Below are 24,789 nucleotides of genomic sequence, written 5' to 3' on the forward strand. Positions count from 1 at the left end.
AGAACTACAGACAGTGCTCAACTGGTTTTGTTTATGATTTTTCAACTTTACAATGGGTTTAGTAGGGTCTTAAAAGCATTTTCAACTTAATGATATTTTCATTTTATACTAGATTTGTCAGGACATAATCCCATTGTAAGTCAAGGAGCATCTGTAGTTTGAAGTAGACGGTAAGAGTGTAGGGCACACTTTGATATAAGGACAAGCTGAAATGGACTTGTCCAAACATAAACCACAACCAGACTTCTATGATGTTAAGACAATCTACATGCAATATAATTGCCTGCTGGAAGAAAACTTAAAATGCTCATTAGAGAAAGGTAAGTTATTTAGAGCTTCTAGGAAATATTATCCAGCATACATCAAGGATACATTTTGTAATTTCTAGGAAAACCAGTAAGATAATGCTATTTTAAAGGATACATCAAAAAAGCTAGTAGATGAAATGAAATGGAATAACAAAAAAATTATCATTACCGAGGAATTCAAGAAAGGAGGAGTAAAGGAACAAAGGACAGGTGAGATGATTGAAAATAATAACAAGATGGTAGATTTAAACCAGACTACATTGGTAATTATGTTAAATGCAAATGGATTAAATATTCCAACAAAAAGAGAAAGATTATCAGATATTATATAGAAGCGAGTAAGACCTACCTATATTCTGTTTATAATAAAAGCACTTTACAAGTAAAGGCACAGGTAAAATGAAAAGATGGAATCAGTATTGTTGCAAATACCAAAAGAAAGCTGATGTGGCTATATTAATACCAGACAAAATGGACTTAAGGAGAGAAGTATTCTGAGAGAGAAGAAAAAAAGAAAACCATGATAAGTGGGCCAATTTATCAAGAAGACATAATTCTAAATATGTTTTCACATAGTAACACAGCTTCCAAGTATGTAAGACAGAAGCTAAAATAGCTAAAAGAAAGGTAGATCCGTATTCCTAGCTGGAGATTTTAAGTACATTCAAAGTAACTGGTAGAACAATAAGATAAAATAAGTATTAGTAAAGAAATAGGAAATTTGAATGGTATGATTAATCAACTTGACCTAATTGACATTTGTAGAACATTATATTCAACAACTGAAGGCTTTATATTATTTTTAAGTGCATATGGGACATTTGCAAAAATATTCTTGGTCATAAAGTAGTATCATTAATCTTCAAAGAATTTAAATTATGTAACACGTGTTCTCTGATCACTATAGAATTATATTACAACCCAATAACAAAAAAAATAGGCTGCAAATATTTGGAAATTAACCAAGACACTTCTGGGTTAGCCTATGAATGAAAAACAAAGTCACTGTGGAAATTCAAAAACATTTTAATCTGAAAAATAATAAAAATAATACATATCAGAACTTTTGGAATACAGCTGAAGCAGTGCTTAGAGGTAACTTTATGCTTTAGATGTATAAATTAGTAAGGAACAAAGGTTAACGGTCAGTAGTCTAAGCTCTTATCTCAAAGGAGCAATGAATTAAACCCAAGGAAGTAGAAAGAAGGAAATAGTATAAAAGTAGAAATCAATGAAGCAGGAAAGTTCTACAGTCAATTAGTTAAGAAAACTTTTTAAAAATGAAAACCTCTAATGACCTGATTAAGAAAAATGAAAGAAAACACAAATACTCGTATCAGGGATGAAAAAAAGAGACATCACTACAGATCTTCTCTATATTAAATTGTTAATGAAAGGGAATTATGTACAACTTGATAATACATTTGACAACTTGAATGAAAGGTCATAATCCCTGAAAAACACAGTTTACTCAGCTTACCTATAAAGAAATAGAAAATCTGAGTTGTTCTTTGTCTATTAAGGTAGTTGAATTTGTCAAAAACCTTTCCACAAAGAAAATCCTAGACCTGATGGCTTCACTGACAAATCTGCCTTACATTTAAGTAAGATATAATCCTGGATTTACACAGACTCTTCTAGAGAACAAGAAGAACATAGATTTATTTGTGTATTTTATGACTTTAGTATAATCTTGATAGGAGAACTGGACAAAAGCATGACAAGACCATTTTAAACCAATATTTCTCATAAACATAGATAAAAGAATAATCCAGTGAGATATAAAAGGGTTAATGTATTGTGACCGACATGGATTTGTTTGGGGAATGTAAAGTTAAGTTGGTTAAATGTTTTAAAAGTAATAATTTGGCTGGATGCAGTGTCTCATGCCTGTAATCCCACCACTTTGGAAGGTCGAGGCAGAAGGATCGTTTGAGCCCAGGAGTTCAAGACCAGCTTAGGCAACATAGTGGGACCCTGTGTCTACAAAAAATTTTAACAATTAACTGGGTGTGATTCATGCCTGTGGTCCCAGCTACTCAGTAGGCTGAGGTGGGAGGATCTCTTAAGCCAAGGTTGAGTCTGCAGTGAGCCTTGATCTGGCCACTGCACTCTAGCCTGGGCAACAGAGCAAGACCCTGTCTCAAAAATAAAAAATAAAATTAATCAATGTTATCTATCACTTTTACAGAATAATGTAGTGAGTTCATAGGTCCATAGAGAAAAAAATTGTAAATTTTGTAGAATTTACAAAAAAATTATTTGACAAAATTCAGCATGTGTTTATGTTTAAAAAACCTCATCAATTTATGAATAGAAGGAAGCATTCTTAATTTGCCAACAAAAAACATACAGCTAACATCATATTCAATGAAAAACCACTGATTTGTGTGTAATACGTCTGTCCCTCTATTCAACATTGCATTGAACGTTTTTTCTTTTATTCTTTTTTTTTTTTTTTTTTTGGAGACAGAGTTTTGCTCGTTGCCCAGGCTGGAGTGCAATGACGCAATCTTGGCTCACTGCAACCTCCGCCTCCCAGGTTCAAGCGATTCTTCTGCCTCAGCCTCCTGAGTAGCTGATATTACAGGCATGTGCCACAACGCCCGGCTACTTTTGTATTTTTAGTAGAGATGGGGTTTCTTCATGTTGATCAGGTTGGTCTTGAACTCCCAACCTCACGTGATCCTCCTGCCCAAAGTGCTGGGATTACAGGCGTGAGCCACCGCCCCCGGCCGCATCGGACCTCTAACCAGTATGCTCGGCCAAAAAATAATATAAAAATTAGAAAACGTAAACCCCAAATACATTGCCAGCAAATTATTAAAATAGGTGAAGTTAGCAAGGCGATTGGATACAAGGCCAATTATTATAATATATGTACTAGCAACCACAAAGTGTAAAAGTTTTTAAAATACGTGTAGAATAGCATTGAAATATGTAAGATGGCTAAGAATAAATTCAATTAACTTGAACAAGACTTCTATACTGAAAATTAAAAGTGCCGACAGACATTTCTAAATACTTACGTGGAGAAATTATTCCATGTTTATGTAGGAAATTCATGTTATTATTTACAGTGAAATATAGGAATGACTTCGCCTCATTCTTTATTTATTGTGTATCTACTGGTTAGAAAATAAGATCTACTGGACGATTTTGCAGTTGTGTGTATGTGTAGGTGGTCATTTGCTGGCAGATAGAAGATAGGAGAAATCTAGAGATAGATTAAAAAGAATATACAAGTATGAGAAATAATTTAAGTGTAGGCTTTGATTGTTATTCAAAATAAATACCTTGTTAACTCTTGGGATATTTATTTTGCCTTAGCAGTTAATAAAAAGACGAGATAATGTTAGTAAACTAAGTTAAAATATAGTTGATTTTGACATGTATATGTAAAATAGCTTTCTAATAACATTTGTCATAGTTTGTCATAAATGCATTTTGTCATAAAGTTTGTAGTCTGAATTTATATCTCAGTTGTGATAATAGGTGTAAATTATCAAAATTCTGTGTGTCTAAGGAATTCATGTACTAAAAGGAAATGCAGGGTAGATAATTATAGAAGACTGATTTAAGAGGAATTTTAAATGTTTTTAGGGCATTTTGGAGGCATATATGTAAATATAAATATGAGAGAATATAAAATAAATATTCTAATGGACTTGGAAGGGTAACCAAGACTTCTTCAAGTAAGGATCAAATTGTATTTGATTCTCAACTTTGTTTTTCTAGAAAAGATACTTTAAAAGTGAGTTATTTCTGGCTCCCAGAAGATGAGTCATAAGTGTGTAGATCCATGCTATTGGTTGAAACTCTTCTGAAAGTTTAGCTGATTTTTCTCTCCCTGTGCCTAAATCTTCATTTTAATTTACATTCTTTGTAAAGATAATGTTGCAGTCAAGTAGTTGCAGTCAAGAGGTTGCAGTCAAATGTAGGCTGGGACTGCAGTCATTTGAAGGCTTGACTAGGGCTGAGATAACTGCTTTCCAGGTTGCTCATCCATGTGGCTGTTGCTGGAAGACCTTAGTTTCTTGTGGATTTTGTCAGAAACAGTCAGTATTTCACCATGTGGGCTTTCCATGGGTCTACTTGAGTGATCTCATGATGTGGCAGCTGGTTTCTTCTAGAAAGAGTGAACAGAGAGATTAAGGGAGCCACAATTCCTTTTATTACCCTATTCTTGTACATCACACACAGTCACATCCATCACACTGTCTTCATTAGAAACAAGTCACAAGAGAGGGCTCTAATAATGAGAGCAGTTTATTAACTTGCCTAAATGAAGTTTGAATCCATGTGTGCCCAAATACTTAGCACTCTCTTTCCATTATATGACCACATTTCCATCAGAGAAAGGAGCACAGAATTATCTCGTTCATTCATTCATTTGTTCAGTAACTGTTTAAATATACTGCCAGACAATGTATTAGACAAAGTGTATGTAAATAAAAAATAAACAAGGCCTTTGTCTTTAAATTCACTAGTTTACTGTGAGAAGTGTATCTTGCAGGTCCATGTTGTTCCTTGTAATCCTTAAAGATTATTCCTATTGTCTGTCCAGAGCTGCTGGCATAATACTGTAGTTAAAATGATAAAGTGATGACTTCTAGATTAATAATTGAGAGACCTAGAAATTAATACATCTCTGATTAACTCCTTTAATTCTTAGCAACATGTTTATATATTTGTTTTAGTACTAGTAAGAAGTATGTAAAAACCCCAAATTGTTTGAAGTGACTAATTGTCACAAGTAGAGAGGAGTCTGTTATAAACATGTTAGGTGAATAGTACATGGAGCAAATAACTGATCAACAAAGGAAGTGTCTATTTAGAGAAAAACTAAGTGTTCCCAATTTACCTTAGCTACAAATTTGGACTGAGTAATCATTTTAATCCTGACCCTAGCTATGGTTTTTATTCCCTACTTATCTCCTCCCTGTTTTGCTTTTTTTCTTGTTTTTTATACTTAGAGATAGAAATGAGAATACTGTGGTAGACAGAATATAGAGGTCTCGGATTAAATAGAAATAATTAGTATCTACAGAGAGATTTTAGTCTATATTCATAAAACAAGAACCACTATTAAATAATAAAGAATCACAGAATAAGAAAGTATGAGAAATTAAAAAGATTGTTACAGAGAATAATGAAAGGCTAAGAGAATAAGGAAAGGCTAAGTGAAAGAAGGAAAAGTGAGTGAAATCTCCCAGTCTGTAGAGTGAAAATATGAAAGAAAAGTTTAGAGACAAATGATTAACCCGTTTGGACCAAATAAAGAAAAAGTAGTACGGAAAAAGATATATTTGAGACCTGTACAAGAGTCTCTAAATTAAAATAGCTCTTCCAGTGCTGTGTAGGAAAAATTTAAACATGGCCTGCCCCAAACAAGTCTTTGTGAAATTATAGAATACCAGCTATTGAGACAAGACCCTAAATATCCAGACAGAAACATTTGGTGTTTCTACAAAAGCAGTATAAATCAATAGACAGGTAGGACACAGTGCCTTTCAAAGTTTAGAAAAAGTGATTTTGTCTTGAACTGTACTAAAGTGTGAGAGAGATAGTATATTCAGATGTCCAAGGACTCAGTGTTTGCCTCCAACATATAGTTGTTGAAACCGTTATTTGAGCATCTTCCAGTAAAGGAAAAAAAATGATAAAAACATGGAATTCAAAGTAGGGGACTTACCTGAACAGGTAGTACAATCGAAAGATTTCCACAGAAGTAGCTGAGTAATAGCCCTTGAAAACAGGTAGACTAAATTTAGATCAGGATGTTAGACGGCTTGGAAAAGAGTAAGAAAAAAAGTGGAATCACATTAAAGAAAAGTTTAAGAAACAGGATGATTTCCATGATTTCTGCATTCTTCCCAATGCCTTTCCTCTCTTTAGCAGCATTCCTATCACGTATTTGCACCAACCATGCTACCAAAGGTGCCGCCATTCACCATTGTCCTCCATGTTGCTAAGTGGTCAGTGATAGGCCTTCATCATACTTTAACTTCTGGCACGGTCAGTTCTGCCTGAAACACTTTCTTCACTTGGTGTTCACACTTCAGGACTTAACTTTTCTCTCACTGGCCTCTCTGTTATTTTTTTCTGGTATAGGTTAAGCATCCCCAATTTAAAAATTTAACATTTAAAAAATGCTCCAAAATCTGAAGCTTTTTTTTTGAGACGTAGTCTCACTGACCTCAGGTGATTGCTTGCCTTGGCCTTCCCAAGTGCTGGGATTACAGGCATGAGCAACTGCACCTGGCCCCAAAATCTGAAACACTTTTACTGCCAATATGATACCATAAGTGTAAGATTCCACACATCAGTACTTAACAGAAACTTGGTTTCACGCACACAATTATTAAAAGTATTGTATAAAATTACTTTCAGACTGTGTGTAAGATGTGTAGGAAACAAGTGAATTTTGTGTTTAGACTTGGATGTCATCCCCAAGATATCTTATTATGTATATGCAAATATTCGAAGATTTGAAAAAATCCCAAATCCTAAACACTCCTGGTTCCAAGCGTTTAAGAAAAGGGATACCCAGTCTGCTTCTTTTTCCCTGGGCTCTTCATATTTGATTGTCTCAGGGCTTAACTTTACTTCTCCATGTACACCTAGAGATCTCATCCAAGTTCATACGTGTTTTAGTATAATCTATGCACTGACAACTCCCAAATTATACTAACAGCTCATAATTTTTCAATCAACTCCAGACTCCTATTTAACATTTCCTCTTGAATGTCTAATTGATATCTCAAACTTAATTCATCCAAAACTGAACTGAATATATTTTCTTCAAATCAGCCTCTTACACAGTTTTTCCTACATTAGTTGAAATTAACTCCATTTTTCCCATTGCCCAGCCTTTAAAACCTGGAGTCAACCTTGACCTTCTTTCATATCCTATATTAGTAAATTTTGTTGATTCTATTTTTACAGTATGTCCAGAATCTTGTCATTTCTTACCCCCTTTGTTTTAACCCTGGTCCAAACCACTGTGATCTCTTGCCAGTATTATTTTGATAGCTTTGTAACAGTGCTCCCTGCTTTTGACCTCATTCCCCTTCATGCTATTCAACACAGTAGCCAGAGCGTTCTTCTTAAAACAGAAGTCAAATGTCTCTTCTGTGCTCAGAACTTCGATGGTTTTCCATCTCAGAATAAAACCCACATTTCGGCCAGGCACTGTGGCTCATGCCTGTAATCCCAGCACTTTGGGAGGCCAAGGAGGGTGGATCACATGGTCAGGAGTTTGAGACCAGCCTGGCCAATATGGTGAAACCCTGTCTCTACTAAAAATACAAAAATTAACCGGTCATGGTGGCGCGCGCCTGTAGTCCTAGCTACCGGGAGGCTGAGGCAGGAGAATCACTTGAACCCGGGAGGCGGAGGTTGCAGTGAGCCAAGATCAAGCTACTGCACTCCAGCCTGGGCAACAGAGCGAGACTCGGTCTCAAAAACGAAAAACAAACAAACAAAAAAAACATTGTTAATTCGCACCTTTGTTTTTGCCAGTATGTTAAGATTATTATTTTTTTATATTCCTTTTCTCTTCAGCTGTTGCTAACAGCCTCTTTTGATTCAGATACTTTAAAGGATCATAACTTGTTACTGAATTTGTAATTTATATGGGTGAATGTGGGTGTGTACTCTTACATATGTTAATATATATCTGTCTGTGATTAGAGAGGTAACATATACAATTAAACTCATTTACAGAGCTATTGTCTAATAAATTTGCATTAATGATGAGCAATTAGCAATAGCTCAAGTGTTTAAATGATTAAGGTGTTTAAATAAAAAACTTAACCAAACTTTCAAAAAAACCACAGGTTGCAACTTCTCAAGTAGTACTTTTCAAATAGTAAATAAATGCATTAATTTCAAAACAGAAGTTCTTTTTGTATTTGTTCCATGATAAATTATAGTTTTTCCTGATTGAAAATAGGTTATTTGGGATTAAATTATCTGATCAATTGACTATTGCAAAGATTAAATACATCATTATTTACACACATTATTAATTGTTATAAACCATTACACATTTTTAAAAAATGAAGTTTGTATTCTTACAGTTACCTTTTAGCAATTCCAGGGCTAAAGGAACTTTACTGCTTGACAGAGAAGCAATGATAGCACAGTGTAGTAGACTCCCAAATAGTTTGGTAGTCAGTACTTCTAATATTGTAAAAGTTTATTGTTTAAACTTTTTTATTATTTAAATTATTGTAAATTTAATAAAAAGTACGTGTCAGTACTTTTAATATTTTTGTTTGTTTACTTATAAATTATGTATGTGTTGTTGTCACTGACAGTCTTAGGGATGATATATACTTAGTTGAGTTTTGTCAAGAGCAGATGTAAATCTGTATTTCAGATAGCCATTTTGGTATTTCTAAGGGTTTTTGATTGGCTTGTCAAATCATGTTGCATTTTGCTTGTTTTTATTTATTTATTTTTGGGACGGGATCTCACTCTGTCACCCAGACCTGGAGTGCAGTGACGTGATCTCGGCTCACTGCAGCCTCTACCTCCTGGGCTCAAGCAATCCTCCCACCTCAGTTGTGCACCACCTCGCCTGGCTAATTTTTGTATTTCTTGCAGAGACAGGCTTTCACCATGTTGGCCAGGTTGGTCTCTAATTCCTGAGCTCAAACTGATTTGCCCACCTTGGCCTGCTAAAGTGCTGTAATCTAAGGTGGATTACAGGCATTTGCCACCGTGCCTGGCTACATCACATTGTATTTTTCTAAGTTTTATTATAAGGCTTCCCTAGGAGGAGCGGAAGTATCATTTTTGCTGTTTTTTTGCTTTTATTATTAATCTGTTGTTCAATTCATTGTTTCTTTGTAGGAATCTCCTGTGGCTTATCCATAGTGTGAATAAAAACTAAATCACATCTATAATTCTACTGAACTAGTCATACAGACACTGCCATATATGTCACAGTACACTGAAAAGGAGCCAGCAGGTAAGGAAAGTCAGTTCTTCTACATTGAGCACTTCTTGTTTCTCCCTCTGGGTACCTTGAGTACCAGTAAGTGACATGTGATCATCTGACATATTATCTTACTAAAGCCTGGTTTTGATCCATATATTGAATATTTGTAAAGCTTAGTTTCTAATTAGAAATTCTGATATTTTCTTTCCATACCCATTTAGCTTGGAAAGCTTTATGCTTTCCAGTTTGGAGACTATTCTTTTGGTAGAATTGTTAAGGGCATTGGTTCTGGAGTCGTACTGTTAGATTATTAGACAAGTTATCCAACACTTAATTTTAACTTTAATTTTTCAATTTTTAAAATAGAATACAGTATCCACCTCAAGATTACTGATGGGGTTAAGTAAGTGTAACACTTGATATTATTATACTTGATATGTGTGTATATTATAAATACATGTTGTTTCTGTTTCCTTCTTGGAAGTGATTATATTTCTTATTTTAATGCAACTAAAAAATTATGTAACTGTTTCATTCATTCATTCATTTATTCATTTTTTTTGAGACGGAGTCTCAAACTGTCACCCAAGCTGGAGTGCAGTGGTGCAATCTTGGCTCACTGCCACCTCCGCCTCATGGGTTCAAGTGATTCTCATGCCTCAGCCTCCCGAGTAGCTGGAATTACAGGCATGTGCCACCATGCCCAGCTAATTTTTGTATCTTTAGTAGAGACAGGGTTTCGCCTTGTTGGCTAGGCTGATCTCGAACTCCTGGCCCCAAGTGATACGACTACCTCAGCCTCCCAAAGTACTGGAATTACAGGCATGAGCCGCCACGCCCAGCAACCGTTGCATTTATTGACTGTACCATATGCTGTGAGAAAATATTTTGTTTAGTTGCTGCGTAGTACGTGTAATACGTAATTGACTAAACAAACTTACACTTAATATGCATGTGTGAGTAATAATGTACTACTTAGTGAAAGTTGCTGCTGTTTACTGCTATATACCCCTCAGTCATCAAAACTTAATAGTCAAGTCATTTAAATGCTGATGGCTTTTCTTACCGTAACATATACCATTCATTGGTAGTTTTGAAGGCAGGGTAGTGTGTGTTTGACCTGGCTCATTGCTGTTTTCTTTTGCATAGTTTTATCTGACGTTAATCTTTGGGACATATTTATTGTGGTCTGGTTGATTCTTCATGGTACGGATACCATTTAAAGAGGTTACTTGTTATCTTTGACATAAATGTTTTCATTCTTAAAGTAATTGTAACCATCATATCATATGCTAGTAATTGACTCATCAAATATGTATTGAGCACTTATATTAATATATAAGGTACTTAATTTGGAAGATCTCCAGTCCATAAAGAGCTTTGGCAGTATAATAATTTGGCATATGGAAAATATTTTTTTGGTAGGTTTCATCATAAAAATCTGAAATATCTTGAACCAAATTTTAAAACATATTTTTTGAAGGAAAGAGGCCACTAACTCTTATTATATAGTACTTCATGTTTAATTTTCTAGTGAGTGAAGAATAATGTTTTATAATACTAGTGAGGTACACTTCATGTTTAGAAGCATATGATTTGATAAGTAATAAAATATAAACTGAAGTAGTTTTCCCCAACAGGTTGCCAGAATAAAGCTCATTGCTATTCCTGTTTTAATTTTTTAACTTTTTTTTCAGCAATGGACCAAGAATCTGGTAAGGCTGCCTGGCCCAAACCAGCAGGAGGATATCAGACAATTACAGGCAGGAGATATGGAAGAAGACATGCTTATGTCAGTTTTAAACCATGTATGACCAGGCATGAAAGAAGCTTAGGTCGGGCTGGTGATGACTATGAAGTGTTGGAACTAGATGATGTTCCAAAGGAAAATTCCTCAGGTGTGTAACATATAATTATTTAAAGGTTATTAATAGTTATATAGGAATTGATCTTATAATTAAGTTTTTGGGTGGGTATTATGCATGTCTGTGAGTGCAAATGCAGCACATTTCCTATCAAGAAATTCTATTTTGAAATTATTATTGAATTTAATACTAATGGTGTATATATTTAAACATAGAAGAAAATAGAATATAGCCAATCATTAAAATATAACTACGCTGTCATAGTAGTGATTACAATGTCATAACCTCCAGCCGAAGGAAATCATCTTTGCATCAAAAAGAAATGTTTTGAAATTTTTAAAAACGTGGATCAAGTAGAGATATTTTTTCCCTGCATATGATATTTAAATAACTTTTCTTCTTCTTCTTCTTTTTTTTTTTTTTTGAGATGGAGTCACATTCTGTTGCACAGGATGGAGTGCAGTGGTGCGATCTTGGCTTACTGCAACCTCCGTCTCCCAGATTCAAGCGATTCTTGTGCCTCAGCCTCCCTAGTAGCTGGGATTACAGGTGTTTGTCACCACACCGAGCTAATTTTAGTATTTTTAGTAGAGACAGGGTTTCACCACGTTGGCCAGGGTGATCTCAAACTCCTGACCTCTCAAGTGATCCACCTGCCTTGGCTTCCCAAAGTGCTGGGATTACAGGTTTGAGTCACCGTGCTGGCCTTCCTTTTTTTTATTTTATTTTTTTACTTTTTTAGATGGAGGTTTGCTTTGTCAGCCAGGCTGGCATGCAGTGGCATGATCTCGGCTCCCTGCAACCTCTGCCTCCTGGGTTCAAGTGATTCTCCTGCCTCAGCCTTCCAAGTAGCTGGGACTACAGGCATGCGCCTCCTCACCTGAGTAATTTTTGTATTTTTTGGTAAAGATGGGGTTTTGCCATGTTGCCCAGGCTGGTCTCGAACTCCTGACCTCAAGTGGTCCATCCAGCTCAGCCTCCTGAAGTGCTGGAATTAGAGGCATGGACCATTGTACCTGGCCAACTTTTCTTCTTTTAATTTTATCTCTAAATTTAACTTGACTTGTTTATTTTTTCATCATACAAAATCCAAAGGACAAGGAAGGCTTATTCAATTAAAATTTCTTAGTGATTTGGTGGTTTTGAAAAAGTATTTTGCAGCTATCCCATGTACCATAATTGCACATTTTTGGACTGGATTTGTCTTCTTCCTCTTGTTCTAAGCAAACTTGACATTTCTAGATTATTTTTGCTGTCATATGTAAGAACCTGAATTACTGACTAAGGTCATCCCATTAAAGAACCCTTTGTTCCCAGCTACTCAGGAGGCTGAGGCAGGAGAATTGCATGAACCTGGGTGGCGGAGCTTGCAGTGAGCCGAGATCGCGCCACTGCACTCCAGCCTGCGTGACAGAGCGAGACTCTGTCTCAAAAAAAAATAAAACAAAAAAACCCTTCATACAATATGTCATAGCCAAACTTCAGTTATTTTACAATTCATGAATTTTTATTCCAACAAATCTCTAATGTCTTCATTTTTTATTGTTAGTGGTGATGCAAGATAGTTATGCTTAAAGTAATTTATAGATATGATTTTACTCATGTTTGAGAATTCTCACAGTTGAACTATTACAAGAATCAACATATTGATAGTCATAACTATAACATATCTAAAGTTGACTTATTATAAATGTATTCAACAATCGAATTTATAATCTAATACGTCTAGATACTGAGATATAATTTTGTGAATTGCCAACAAAACACAATAGGGTCTAATTTCTCTTAGATCTGTAACTATAGTTATTGTATCTGTCATAAGTACTTTTGAAGGCTTTTTTGTTTTTTTGTTTTTTTGTTTTTTTTTGTTTTTGCCTGCATGTAATAAAGAAGGTGAGTTTGGAAATCACTGGGAGGGCAGATTGGTTACCCTAGACTCCACTTACGAGAGGCTTCCCATTGTATAACCTCTCAAGAGTTTCTCCTTTATGTGTCTTGCAGAATGCATTAGATATTAGGATTTAGATAGAAAACCGCCAAAGACATGTGAGGGAGATGATAGTGAAAGGCTATACATTGACATAAATGAACTCATAGAGTAACCAGTCTATATCCCCGGTTAAGTTAAGGAGCATAGAAGTGCTTGGTAAATAAATTTACTCATATATTCAAGTAGGCAATAATTGGTATGATTTCCACTTAAGTGATAGTTATTACATAAAATTTTATCTAAATTAATCCTTCAAAATATGTTTTCTTTTGTTTTCTATGAAGGTTCCAGTCCTTTGGATCAAGTTGATTCTTCTTTGCCCAGCGAACCTATATTTGAAAAAAGTGAAACAGAAATTCCCACTTGTGGTTCAGCATTGAATCAAACCACTGAGAGCAGTCAGTCCTTTGCTGCAGTACATCATAGTGAGGAAGGCAGGGATACCTTAGGAAGCAGTACAAATCTTCATAATCACTCTGAGGGAGAGTATACTCCAGGAGCTTGTAATGCTTCAAGTGTCCAAAATGGAATTGCTTTGGTTCATACAGACTCTTATGATCCAGATGGCAAACATGGAGAAGATAATGACCGTCTTCAACTTTCTGCAGAAGTCGTGGAGGGTAGCAGATATCAGGAGTCATTAGGCAATACAATATTTGAGTTGGAAAACAGAGAGGCAGAGGCACACTCTGATCTTTCACCACCAGTTCCCTCATTTAACTGTGAAGTAAGAGATGCGTTTGAAGAGTTAGATTCTGTACCGTTAGCGAAAAGTTCTGCTGGTGATACTGAGTTTGTCCATCAGAATGGCCAGGAAATTCAGAGGTCTTCTCAAGATGAAATGGTTAGAAAGAAACAACAAAACAATGCTAGCCAGGAAAGACAGACAGAAAATTCAACTGAAGATGCAGCCTACGGTCCAGGGCATATTTGTAGTGAACAAAATACCAATGATAGGGAAAAGAACCATGGAAGTTCTCCTGAACAGGTAGTGAGGCCAAAAGTTAGAAAACTGATAAGTTCAAGCCAGGTAGACCAAGAAACAGGTTTTAATAGGCATGAGGCGAAACAAAGAAGTGTTCAAAGATGGAGGGAGGCTTTGGAAGTTGAGGAAAGTGGCTCAGATGACCTGTTAATAAAATGTGAAGAATATGATGGAGAGCATGACTGTATGTTCTTGGATCCACCATACTCGAGAGTTATTACACAAAGGGAAACAGAAAATAACCAAATAACACCAGAAAGTGGAGCCACAGCAGGAAGGCAAGAAGTGGATAACACCTTTTGGAATGGCTGTGGAGATTATTACCAACTCTATGACAAAGATGAAGACAGGTAAGGTCACATCCAGTACTTTTTCAGATTGTGTAGTAAATGAAGCGGTTTCTTTCTAGAACCCTGTTTGATGGTTGGGTTATTGGATAAGATCAAGCAATTAGACATTTTGACTTACCAGATATTCTTATTTACTGAATGCTAACCATACATGCAAACTACTCATTAGAATTTTTCACAAAAAAATGTTTTTGAGATTTTAGTAGTTTACAGAAAGAAGTTCAGATAATGATTATTAATTATTATAAAGGGATAGAGATGCTAGTTAGTTCATGGTATTTCAATTAATAAAATGTAAGATAAACATTTATTGTATTTTTTGAAAACCTACATTAAGCCAGTCTTGGTTTAAAAAGTGATTAATGTCACAAATTATTGGTTGGTAATACTTCATTAACATTGCCAGTAGTTACTAATATCACCTGTTTCCCTCTTTATCTATTCTTCTTGTGGTCTTCCTATTGCTAAGTTTATTTTTTACTTATTTTTTTCTTAGCATTCAGTTCTCATTAACAACTCTGTGTGGTAGGTTCCATTATTTCCCTCATTTGTAAATAAGGAAACTGAGGCACAGAGCGTTAAATAACTTCCTAAGGTCACAGAGCAACTGAATGGTAGAGCTGGGCTTTGAGTGCCTGATTAGGTATTCCAGAGACTGTTCACCATTATTCTTTGCTATTTTCAAGAGAACATAAAACTTATAATAAACATTGTGATTGCTCTTACAAACCTGTATTTTTTTTTCCAAACCATAAGACAATAGAAACAAGAAAAAAATGGAGAATTTCTTTGTTCAGTTGTTGAATTTCCATTATCTCAGTGTCCAGATTTTCATGAGTCCTTGTAAGCTAGTTGCACCCCTGACAGTGCTCAATTACAGTGCAATTGCAAGATTTTATTAGCTAGTAGAAATAATTGTGTGGTTTTTTTAGCTAGAAAGTACTATAAAGGAAGAAATATACCATTTTGAATATGAAGGCATTTTAATTCATGTCATAAAACAATTCATTTGGTTTTCTTTGGACATATGAATTAAGTTACTATAATACAGAATGTGTAATTTATTATAAAAAATATTTAAAATGTAATTTCTGCTACTCTTTCAAAGTTTGTAAACTTTAAGGGTAAGTAATTTTTGTATGATATATTGTTTTTAAGCTAAGGGTAAAGATTTTTTCAGTTCAAGCCCACAGTCTTTTATTCAGTATCCACACTTCTAAAAACAGAAATTGGACACAAAGCCTGACCTGATGTTAACTTCCTGGATAAGCAGATCTGGATCTGAATTGAAATGAGGGTATTTTTTCAAATATTTGTATATTTTACTGCAGAAACATGATTATGTTTGATTACTGTGTGCTGGCCTGGACCACGCTGGGGATTGTTAAGTAGTATTTCTAAATCTGGGAAATATATATAAAAATTCCAAAACACATTCAGCCCTAAGATTTTGAATTAGATTGCAAGTCTCTAATATTATACCTCTAGGTTACTATTTTTTTTTAAAAAGACAAAACTTACAGTCTTTGATAATTTATTTTTTTGAAAGTGTAAGGTACTTCTATTTTTTTCCCCCAGTTACACTTTTTCTTCTTTAAGGAGAATCATTTAATTTGGCTGTACCTTTGTCATTTTGGGCAAAATAAATACCTCTCTTCTGCTTGCTTTTTGTAGTCGGTTATAATGTCTTATGATGAAGTTGATGAAATTGTTATGTTGTTTGCCAACCCCTAGAGAAAGGGTAGTCTTCCTGGCTCCTGGATTTTAAACTGATTTTCTTTGTTTTGGGGGTGGTCAGTGGTAGAAGTGTATTCTTTGCCTGAAAGGACCCTGGACTTTTGATAGTTATAAGGTATTTTCTTAGTTATTTGTAGTTCTGGTTGTTGTTATTTATTTTTAATTTTTTTTCTTAAATGATGTCAATATTCTGAACCATGGTGTGTGTATATATATATATCACATATATATATATTTTTTTTTTACAAGCACAATGTGTAGATGGGAAAAAGACATTTACAGTTAATAGAAACTTTGTCCTTTTAAATTGCTAGTAATATATTAACTACAGAGCCCGTGGTTAGGGTATGCCAAAATGATGGAACTACTTGAGGATCATTCTTTAAGACACACTGAAATGCTGAAAACACTTAAAAGTTTTTTGTTTTGTTTTGCTTTAAGGAATCAGAATAAATTCTAAAGGATAATGGTTCTGCCTAGGACTGTACTTGTATTTTTATCCATAGCCTTAAGATATGTTTTAGGATCTCAAACTGTCTGTACAGACAGTTTTCTGTACAGACTGTTCTATTTCTGTACAGAAACTCCATTTCTATGCTGATGTTTCCTGTCCTCTACCCTAATTCCCTGCAAAGGATTATAGTTGCCAGGGTGCCTTTTTAATATGGTGCCAGCTAAAGGTTGGAATTTAATAGCCGTACACTCCTATTTAGTTTCATTTTGCCCTTGTTCATCTCCCTGATGTTTCATTGTCATCCTGCCTATTTCTTGTATTAATAGATTGGAGAAATGGTGATACTAGTCTTCTCAGGTTTTGGATGGAAAGTATAAGAACTGCTGCTTAATTTGAGTCTGTGAACTTTGAGTTTTCTTTGTAAAGCTTAAAAAGTTGATATACTTGAAAAGTTTTTTTGTCATGCTTATAATAGCCAAAGTAGAACTCATCAAGAATATAACTAAAGTTCATTGTGGCATTTTAATTTTTTTATTATTTATTTATTTATTTTGAGACAGAGTTTCTCTCTGTTGCCCAGGCCGGAGTGCAGTGGTATGATCTCAGCTCACTGCAACCTCCGCCTCCTAGGTTCAAGCAATTCTTCTGCCTCAGCCTCCTGAGTAACTGGGACCACAGGCATGCCATCATGCCCAACTAATTTTTGTATTTTTAGTAGAGATGTGGTTTCACCATGTTGGTCAGGCTGGTCTTGAACCCCTGACCTCAAGTGATCCACCTGCCTCAGCCTCCCAGAGTGTTAGGATTACAGGCGTGAGCCGCTGCACCTGACCAGCATTTTTCAGATATAGGAACTTTGGCTACTTTTTAAAAAATATGGAATATATATTCTTTATAAGTAGAAAAGTATTTTAATGAATTCATGATTGCCTTCTTCCCTGAAAAATTCTAAATGATCACTTAATCACATCTGAAATGTTACACTCTATGGGATAAGCATTGCAGCCAGTAGCATTGCTCTGAGTTGTTTGACAGGAACTGAGCCCCATCTTATTAAATTAGGACTCCAAGGGGAATTTTAATAGGCAGCATATAATTACCAGACTTAGAATTAGACCAAAGAGCTAAGGTTAGTACCCTGCTCTTTTGAAGTATACCCTGAGAAGTTTAGTAGCTGTTTGAGGACAAGATCTTGAGTTTAAAAAAAACCTTTCAGCAATACTAGCACATCTTAACCTTGGGCCTAACTGCTTTGAAGAGAGGCATGCCATCTACTGACCATTCCTTATAGCACTTGGGGTTTCTTGCAGAATTTTTGTGTTCTTAGGACTTAACTTTGCTTAAAATTAAAAAAACCTTACTTAAGATACAATGATGGGACAACTTATTTTGTTGAAGTTATTGGGAAATAAAATGATTATTAGCCGTTTAGTTGACTTCGATATGATACATTAAAAGATTTGTTGAAATCTTCTTAAGTGCCAGACTTTGTTCCAGGTGCCCTGTTAATGCAAATCGTAATGGTCCCTGTTCCCATAACGTTCACTAGCTTTATGAAGAAGACAAAATATACATATTTATATTGTGAGGCTGAATTAAGTACCTTTCCTCTTCTGTGTAGATTACCTGAAAGCCACAAAGAAAGAGTTTCTCTGAGAACTTGGTACTACCCACAATAAATAAAACATCTATATGCAGCTAAGGCACAGATCTTAAAGCACATGCGCTGACATTTTAGCAAACCTTTTTATCTTGTTTTCAAGTTCATAGAAGTTTGGAAGGAGCACATCAGGTGTAAATGTGTTTGTTCTGCAGATATGCTAGGGAGTTCATGGGATTACAATATCCTGATATTAAGGAAAAAGACCAGAAAGTGACAAAAGGCAGGCACAATTCAAAAATCATAGCCATCTTGGCCTTAATAAAATTAAGCAGACATATATTTGGACATAATCCATTTGTATCACTGTATGACATTACAGTTCAGTGTTAATAGTGGTAAAAGTTCCAAAATGTTTAGATTATGTCAGATAACAAAATATTTAAAATTTCACTTTTTCCTAGGCTCCTATAGTTGAGTTTCTTATGGCTATGATAAATGCCAGGAAGAACAAACTAACAAGTACCTTGGGGAATTATGGAATAAGAGATTGCTTTTGGTTGGTTTTATGTTTCCATAGCTTATTTCTGCCTAGGATTTGTACATAAATTTTGTCTATAATATCATTCTGTATATGAAGTTTTTTTAGCTCACAATTGAGTGTATACAGTGTGACATTTGAGTAAATTATAGTCATCTGCATTTTAAATACAACTCTTAAGTGCTAAAAGGGGTCAGTACCAGTGAAGGATCATATGAAGATCAAAGTAGTACTTAATTTAGTTTTTACTTGGAGAACTTTTAAATGTGTCACTCACCCGCTTTTAAAATCTAGAACGAATGGATCTTCACTATTCCATGATCATTTTTGTGTCCTGTTTGTTCTGTTGCTTCCTTCTTAAAAAGTGATGTTTTTTCTTTTTCTTTTTTTTTTTTTAATTTGAGTCGGAGTCTCACTCTGTCACACAGGCTGGAGTGCAGTGGCGCGATCTCAGCTCACTGCAAACTCCGTCTCCTGGGTTCACGCCATTCTCCTGCCTCAGCCTCCCGAGTAGCTGGGACTATAGGCGCCCGCCACCTCGCCTGGCTAATTTTTTGTATTTTTAATAGAGACGGGGTTTCACTGTGTTAGCCAGGATGGTCTCGATCTCCTGACCTCGTGATCCGCCCACCTCGGCTTCCCAAAGTGCTGGGATTGCAGGCGTGAAAAAGTGATTTTTAAATCTTTTCCCTTTTTGTTTTTCCTTCCATGTACTCCTAGTGGTTAACTTCGTTTCTTGTTTTCCTATAGAAGTTAAAAATGTATAAATGTGAATTTTCTTATTTTCCTCTTCTCCATATTAGGGGATAGTAGTATTTATTTGTATTTTTAATTTCCTCTTCAATGAAGAGAGGTAGCCCCTCTCATTCTGTGCCTATAGTAATTTCTGATACTTCATCTAATTGTCCTTACTCATAGGTTGCTTCCCTCTATCTCTCAACCTTGAGTTTTTCTCTATCTTGAAGAAAACCTTTACTTTTTCTTGCTCTCTGTTATTTGCCTGTTTGTGTTTTCTTTTTCACCGCTGAGTTTTAAGAAAAAGTTTTCCATACCTAATGCCTCTATTCTGTCACTATCTACTCTTCTTACTGCCTTGAAATCCAATTCCTAATATTATTTGTATATTCTTTTTTATTGAGGTAGAGTCTCGCTTTGTCACCTAGGCTGGAGTGCGGCAGTGCACTCTCAGCTCACTGCAACCTCTGCCTCCTGGGTTCAAGCGATTCTCCTGCCTCAGCCTCCTGAGTAGCTGGGACTACATGTGTGCACCACCATGCCTGGCTAATTTTATTTCTCTTTCTTTCTTTCTTTTGTATTTATTTATTTATTTATTTATTTATTTTACAAAGTCTTGCTCTGGTTGCCAAGGCTGGAGTGCAATGGCACCATCTCAGCTCTCTGCAACCTCCACCTCCCAGGTTCAAGCGATTCTCCTACCTCAACCTCCTGAGTAGCTGGGATTACAGGCGCCCGCCACCACGCCCAGCTAATTTTGTATTTTTAGTAGAGACCAGGTTTCTCCATGTTGCTTAGGGTGGTCTCAAACTCCCAACCTCAGGTGATCCGCCTGCCTCAGCCTCCCAAAGTGCTGAGATTACAGGCGTGAGCTACCGTACCCGGCCCTATATTCTTTAATGTCCGTGGTGACCTCCTAATTTCCACATCCGTTTGTCTTTTCTCAGTACCCATTTCCTTTGATTTCTCTGCACTATTATGAAAAATAATTGCAATGTTAAAGAAGCAGCTGTGTTGTAGTGAGCTGCACTGAGTAAACAAGAAGTCTAGTTCATGAAATAATTGAAAAACAAGATAAGCGATTTTATACAGGAAGGTCTTGAAAGAAATAGAGTCTGATCTGGGCCTAGAAGTGGGGAAAAGGTGAAGTGATTGTAAAGATGTTCCTGATGGCAAGAGGAATGGTTGTAGTGAAAGTTCACACTTTGAGGACACTGTTTGAAATAGAGCATTCATGAGTTGGATGCAAGAAAGTACTGGGATCAGATAGCAGTAAATTATAAGTGCTGTTCAAAGACATTTAACTTTTTATTCTATAGGCCACTATTTCCAAAGTGGGTGAAATATATTAAGTGGTACACAGACAATGTTTTTAATTTTAATCATTATGTATTCATGTTAATGGAAAGTAAAATATAGGTAGCACATCAAATCCAGGACTTAATGGCTATTGCTTATCCTGACTAAATGTATTTGAGTTAAAAAAAAAAAAATGTTAAAAAAAGATTTGCTAACAGTTATTGGTGGCTCATTATTTATCAGGCATTGTTAAAATGTTTTATATATATTAATTCATATACCCTTTACATGAACCCAGTGAACTATTAAATACTGTTGTTTTATTCACCTGATATGTGAGACTATAAAGGCATAGAGAGATTTTCATAGCTAATAAGTAGTGGATTCAAATCCAGGCAAACTGACTTCAGGACCTGTATTCTCAACTATCATACCTTAAGACAGAAGGTAAATGTGCAACTGCCACAAAAATTGTGAGAATGATAGGCAAATGGCTTGTTTGTGAAACTAAAGCTGTAGCATTAGGGAAAAAGAGCTGTTGAAGGTTTTTTGGAGTAATACTATAAACGTACTGTTTGATATGTAAATTGAAGTGATGGTAGTATTCGGAATGCATTTTGAGGGAGTGGAATTAAATTTAGGAACACCAATTAATAATTGACTATATAGGTCTAATTTGGAGAAAAGCATTTGAACCAGGGTTTTACATTTTAGGAGAAACGGAGAAAAAGGAGCTAGACTATAAGAGCCATTGTGCAGAGAAAGAATGGAAAGTAAGAAAGGATTTGAATGTGGGCAGTTTGTGAAGAGTCAAAAAATAAGTGTTTGCAGAATGAGAGCATGGTGATAACATTAAAAGATAACAAATCAAGAGAGGGATTCATCTGACAGATGAATTTCATAATAGAATTTTTGACAAGGAAGGTGAAAAATCTTAAAATGCTTAGAGGGTAGTTAGTGATAGGAAAAGCTTAGTGTGGTGGTTGGGGCTGACTGGGGATATACATTTAAAAGTTGTCTCCTTAGCATTGAGGGTTAGGTATCATGAGTAATAATGATATAGGCCTGGGGTCTGCAAACTTTTTCTTAAAGGAGCAGATGGTAAATATTTTAGGCTTTGGTGACTAAGAGGCAGAATTAAAGATAAACATGTGAAACCCATTTGTAGCTCACAGACCATTAAAAAACAGACAGCAGAGCCAGGTTTGAACCCAAGCCTGTAGTAGTTTGCCAATCCATAACTTTCCCAAAAAATCCATAATTTTGCCAGTCCAATAGGCTTGTTGATTATTGATCATAGACTTTCCTCTTGTATTGAAGTTTAGAGATACTCCATGAGTTATTTGATTAATATGGAAAAGTGAGAGCTTTTTTACGTTACCTCTTTGGACAGGATCATATTCTGAGTGAAATTTATTTTTTTTTAAATGAGCTTCTCTTTTATATATGTTAGGAATTGCCACAAATTTATGTAGAAATCTTGCCCTAATTGTTAAAGACATATTACAATAGGAGTTGGTAATTTAGCTTTGAATTTTATAAGGTTCTTAGTCAAGGAAACTTAGCTGAATAAGCTCCTTTAAAACAAATTTCTGTGTTGGATTTTTACACTTACATAAGTCTAGAAATTGTTTATATTAGATTATTCTTTGGGCCACAGAAAATTGTACAGAATACAAGGAACTTTGGCTTAGACCCAGCTGAAAGAACACCTTTTAGTTGCTATGCCTAGGTTTTATAGCTTTCCTTTTCCGGGATGTTAGTGCCCTGCCATCCATTGTTTACTGGAAATTGGCAATTGATTTTATATTTTTGCTTCTATTAAACTTCTCAGAGCTTAGATTAGTGCTACTGTTTGTTAATAGCATCTTGATCTTTTGAGTGCATCTGTTAATAAAAGAAATCACTAACTGCATATTAATGACATAATAATCATCATTTTAAAATATAATTTTCCTACCAATTATCACTTCCTTTCAAAAATGTAAACTAAAATTGTTATTTTTGATTTTCCAAGTCAAGTGAACATAGAGAAATCTTTGAGGAGATTCTTAACCAGAATGGTTGATATGGTTGTAGGGGGCATTTAAGACTTACTTTCAACACTAATAAGTAATATTTTAGCCTTTGGTAGTTATAAGATGACTAATTCTTTAAAAACTAAGAGTAGTTAAATGTAACCAAGTTGACTAAAGCTAAATGTAAAAAAGTAATTTTCTGTGCTTTTTTTTTTTTTTTTTGAGAGGGAGTTTCACTTCTATTGCCCAGGCTGGAGTACGATGACGCAATCTTGGCTTATCGCAACCTCCACCTCCTGAGTTCAAGTGGTTCTTCTGCCTCAGCCTCCCGAGTAGCTGGGATTACAGGCGTGCACCACCACGCCCGGCTAATTTTGTATTTTTAGTAGAGACGGGGTTTCTCTATGTTGGTCAGGCTGCTCTCGAACTCCCGACCTCAGGTGATCCGCCCACCTCAGCCTCCCAAAGTGCTGGGATTATAGGCATGAGCCACCATGCCCGGCCTGAACTGAAACTTACTTCGTATTCACGGTCCTACCTAAGGACAGTAAAGTTTTGCCAGTACTGCTTTTTATGCATTTGAATGTCACTTCTTTAAAAGTTCTTTGGGAAAAAGGAAGAAAAAAGACAGTTAACTTTTTATTACATGGTAATAGTAGAAATTTATTCATAGAAAATATGTCATTAGTTGTCACTATATAATTTGAAAGTTGTTATAGTCATATTAGATATGCAGTAAGTCTACTTACATTTATTCCAGGTAGCATTTAAGATTACCAAATTGTACTTAAAAGTTTATTTAGAAATATGTCTAAAATATGACAAGCCCCTATCTAGGTACCATGGATGTAGTGAAAGAAAAAGTAAAGTGATATGTTCCATAACTTGCCATGTGCCATATTCTTTTCAAAGAGTCATACTCTGCTGCATGCATTTATTTGTTTAATAGTCTAAAGATTGAATTAACACCTAACGAAGCATGTGTGGCATCAGCAGTCCACTCTATACTGTGATGTCTGGTGTGTTAGTTCATCCGTGCATTGCTATAAACAAACACCTGAGACTGGGTAATTTATAAAGAAAAGAGGTTTAATTGGCTCACAGTTCAGCAGGCTGTACAGGAAGCATAGTGGCTTCTGCTTCTAGGGGGGCCTCAGGAATCTTCCAATCATGGTGGAAGGCAGAGGGGGAACAAGACTTCTCACTTGGCAGGAGCAGGTGCAAGAAAGAGTGAGGGGGGAGGTGCCACACACTTTTAAACAACCAGATCTGGTGAAAACTCAGTCACTATTGCAAGAACAGTACCAAGGGGATAACGCTAAACTCTTCATGAAGGATCCACCCCCATGATCCAGTAACCTCCCACCAGGCCCCATCTCCAACATTTCAGATTACAGTTCAACATGAGATTTGGTGGGAACACAGATCCAAACCGTATCATCTAGTTAACACCCCAAATGATAAAAATAACTGAACACATAATGATAGTTTATTTCTCTTCTGATTTACAGTTCTGAATGCAGTGATGGGGAATGGTCTGCTTCTTTGCCTCATCGATTTTCTGGTACAGAAAAAGATCAATCCTCAAGTGATGAAAGCTGGGAGACTCTGCCAGGAAAAGATGAGAATGAACCTGAGCTACAGAGTGATAGCAGTGGCCCTGAAGAAGAAAACCAAGAATTATCTCTTCAGGAAGGGTATGTTGAGAACAGTGAGATTTATTTTTCTGTATATTGTACAAGAGTGGTATATATCACATTCAAATGTTGGATATGCCGTTAATTGTATTTATAAGCCTTATGTAGAACCAATAGGACCCCCTGATTTTTTCATTATGCTTTTGGTATTTTAAAAAGAACAATTAAGTTGAAAACACTGATAATTTCAGTATCCTCTATTGAGACACAATGTATGTCTCCACTTTGCTTTAATAAGAAAAGTTGGGCACCTAAAATGT

At 35.5% G+C, this 24,789-nt stretch overlaps 1 protein-coding gene across 1 annotated transcript in view; it reads left to right on the forward strand.

Moving 5' to 3' along the window:
- The window catches only part of LOC105471097 (praja ring finger ubiquitin ligase 2), a 74,143-nt gene that overhangs the window by 18,010 nt on the left and 31,344 nt on the right, over window positions 1–24,789 (forward strand). Inside the window, exons 2-5 of the mRNA XM_011723469.2 lie at window positions 9,171–9,288; window positions 10,956–11,156; window positions 13,398–14,448; window positions 24,344–24,529. Coding sequence (XP_011721771.1) covers window positions 9,258–9,288; window positions 10,956–11,156; window positions 13,398–14,448; window positions 24,344–24,529 — 1,469 coding nt within the window. The 5' untranslated portion in view covers window positions 9,171–9,257. The remainder of the gene's footprint in view (window positions 1–9,170; window positions 9,289–10,955; window positions 11,157–13,397; window positions 14,449–24,343; window positions 24,530–24,789) is intronic.

Source organism: Macaca nemestrina, chromosome 6 (assembly GCF_043159975.1).
Source record: "Macaca nemestrina isolate mMacNem1 chromosome 6, mMacNem.hap1, whole genome shotgun sequence".
Lineage (NCBI taxonomy): Eukaryota > Metazoa > Chordata > Mammalia > Primates > Cercopithecidae > Macaca > Macaca nemestrina.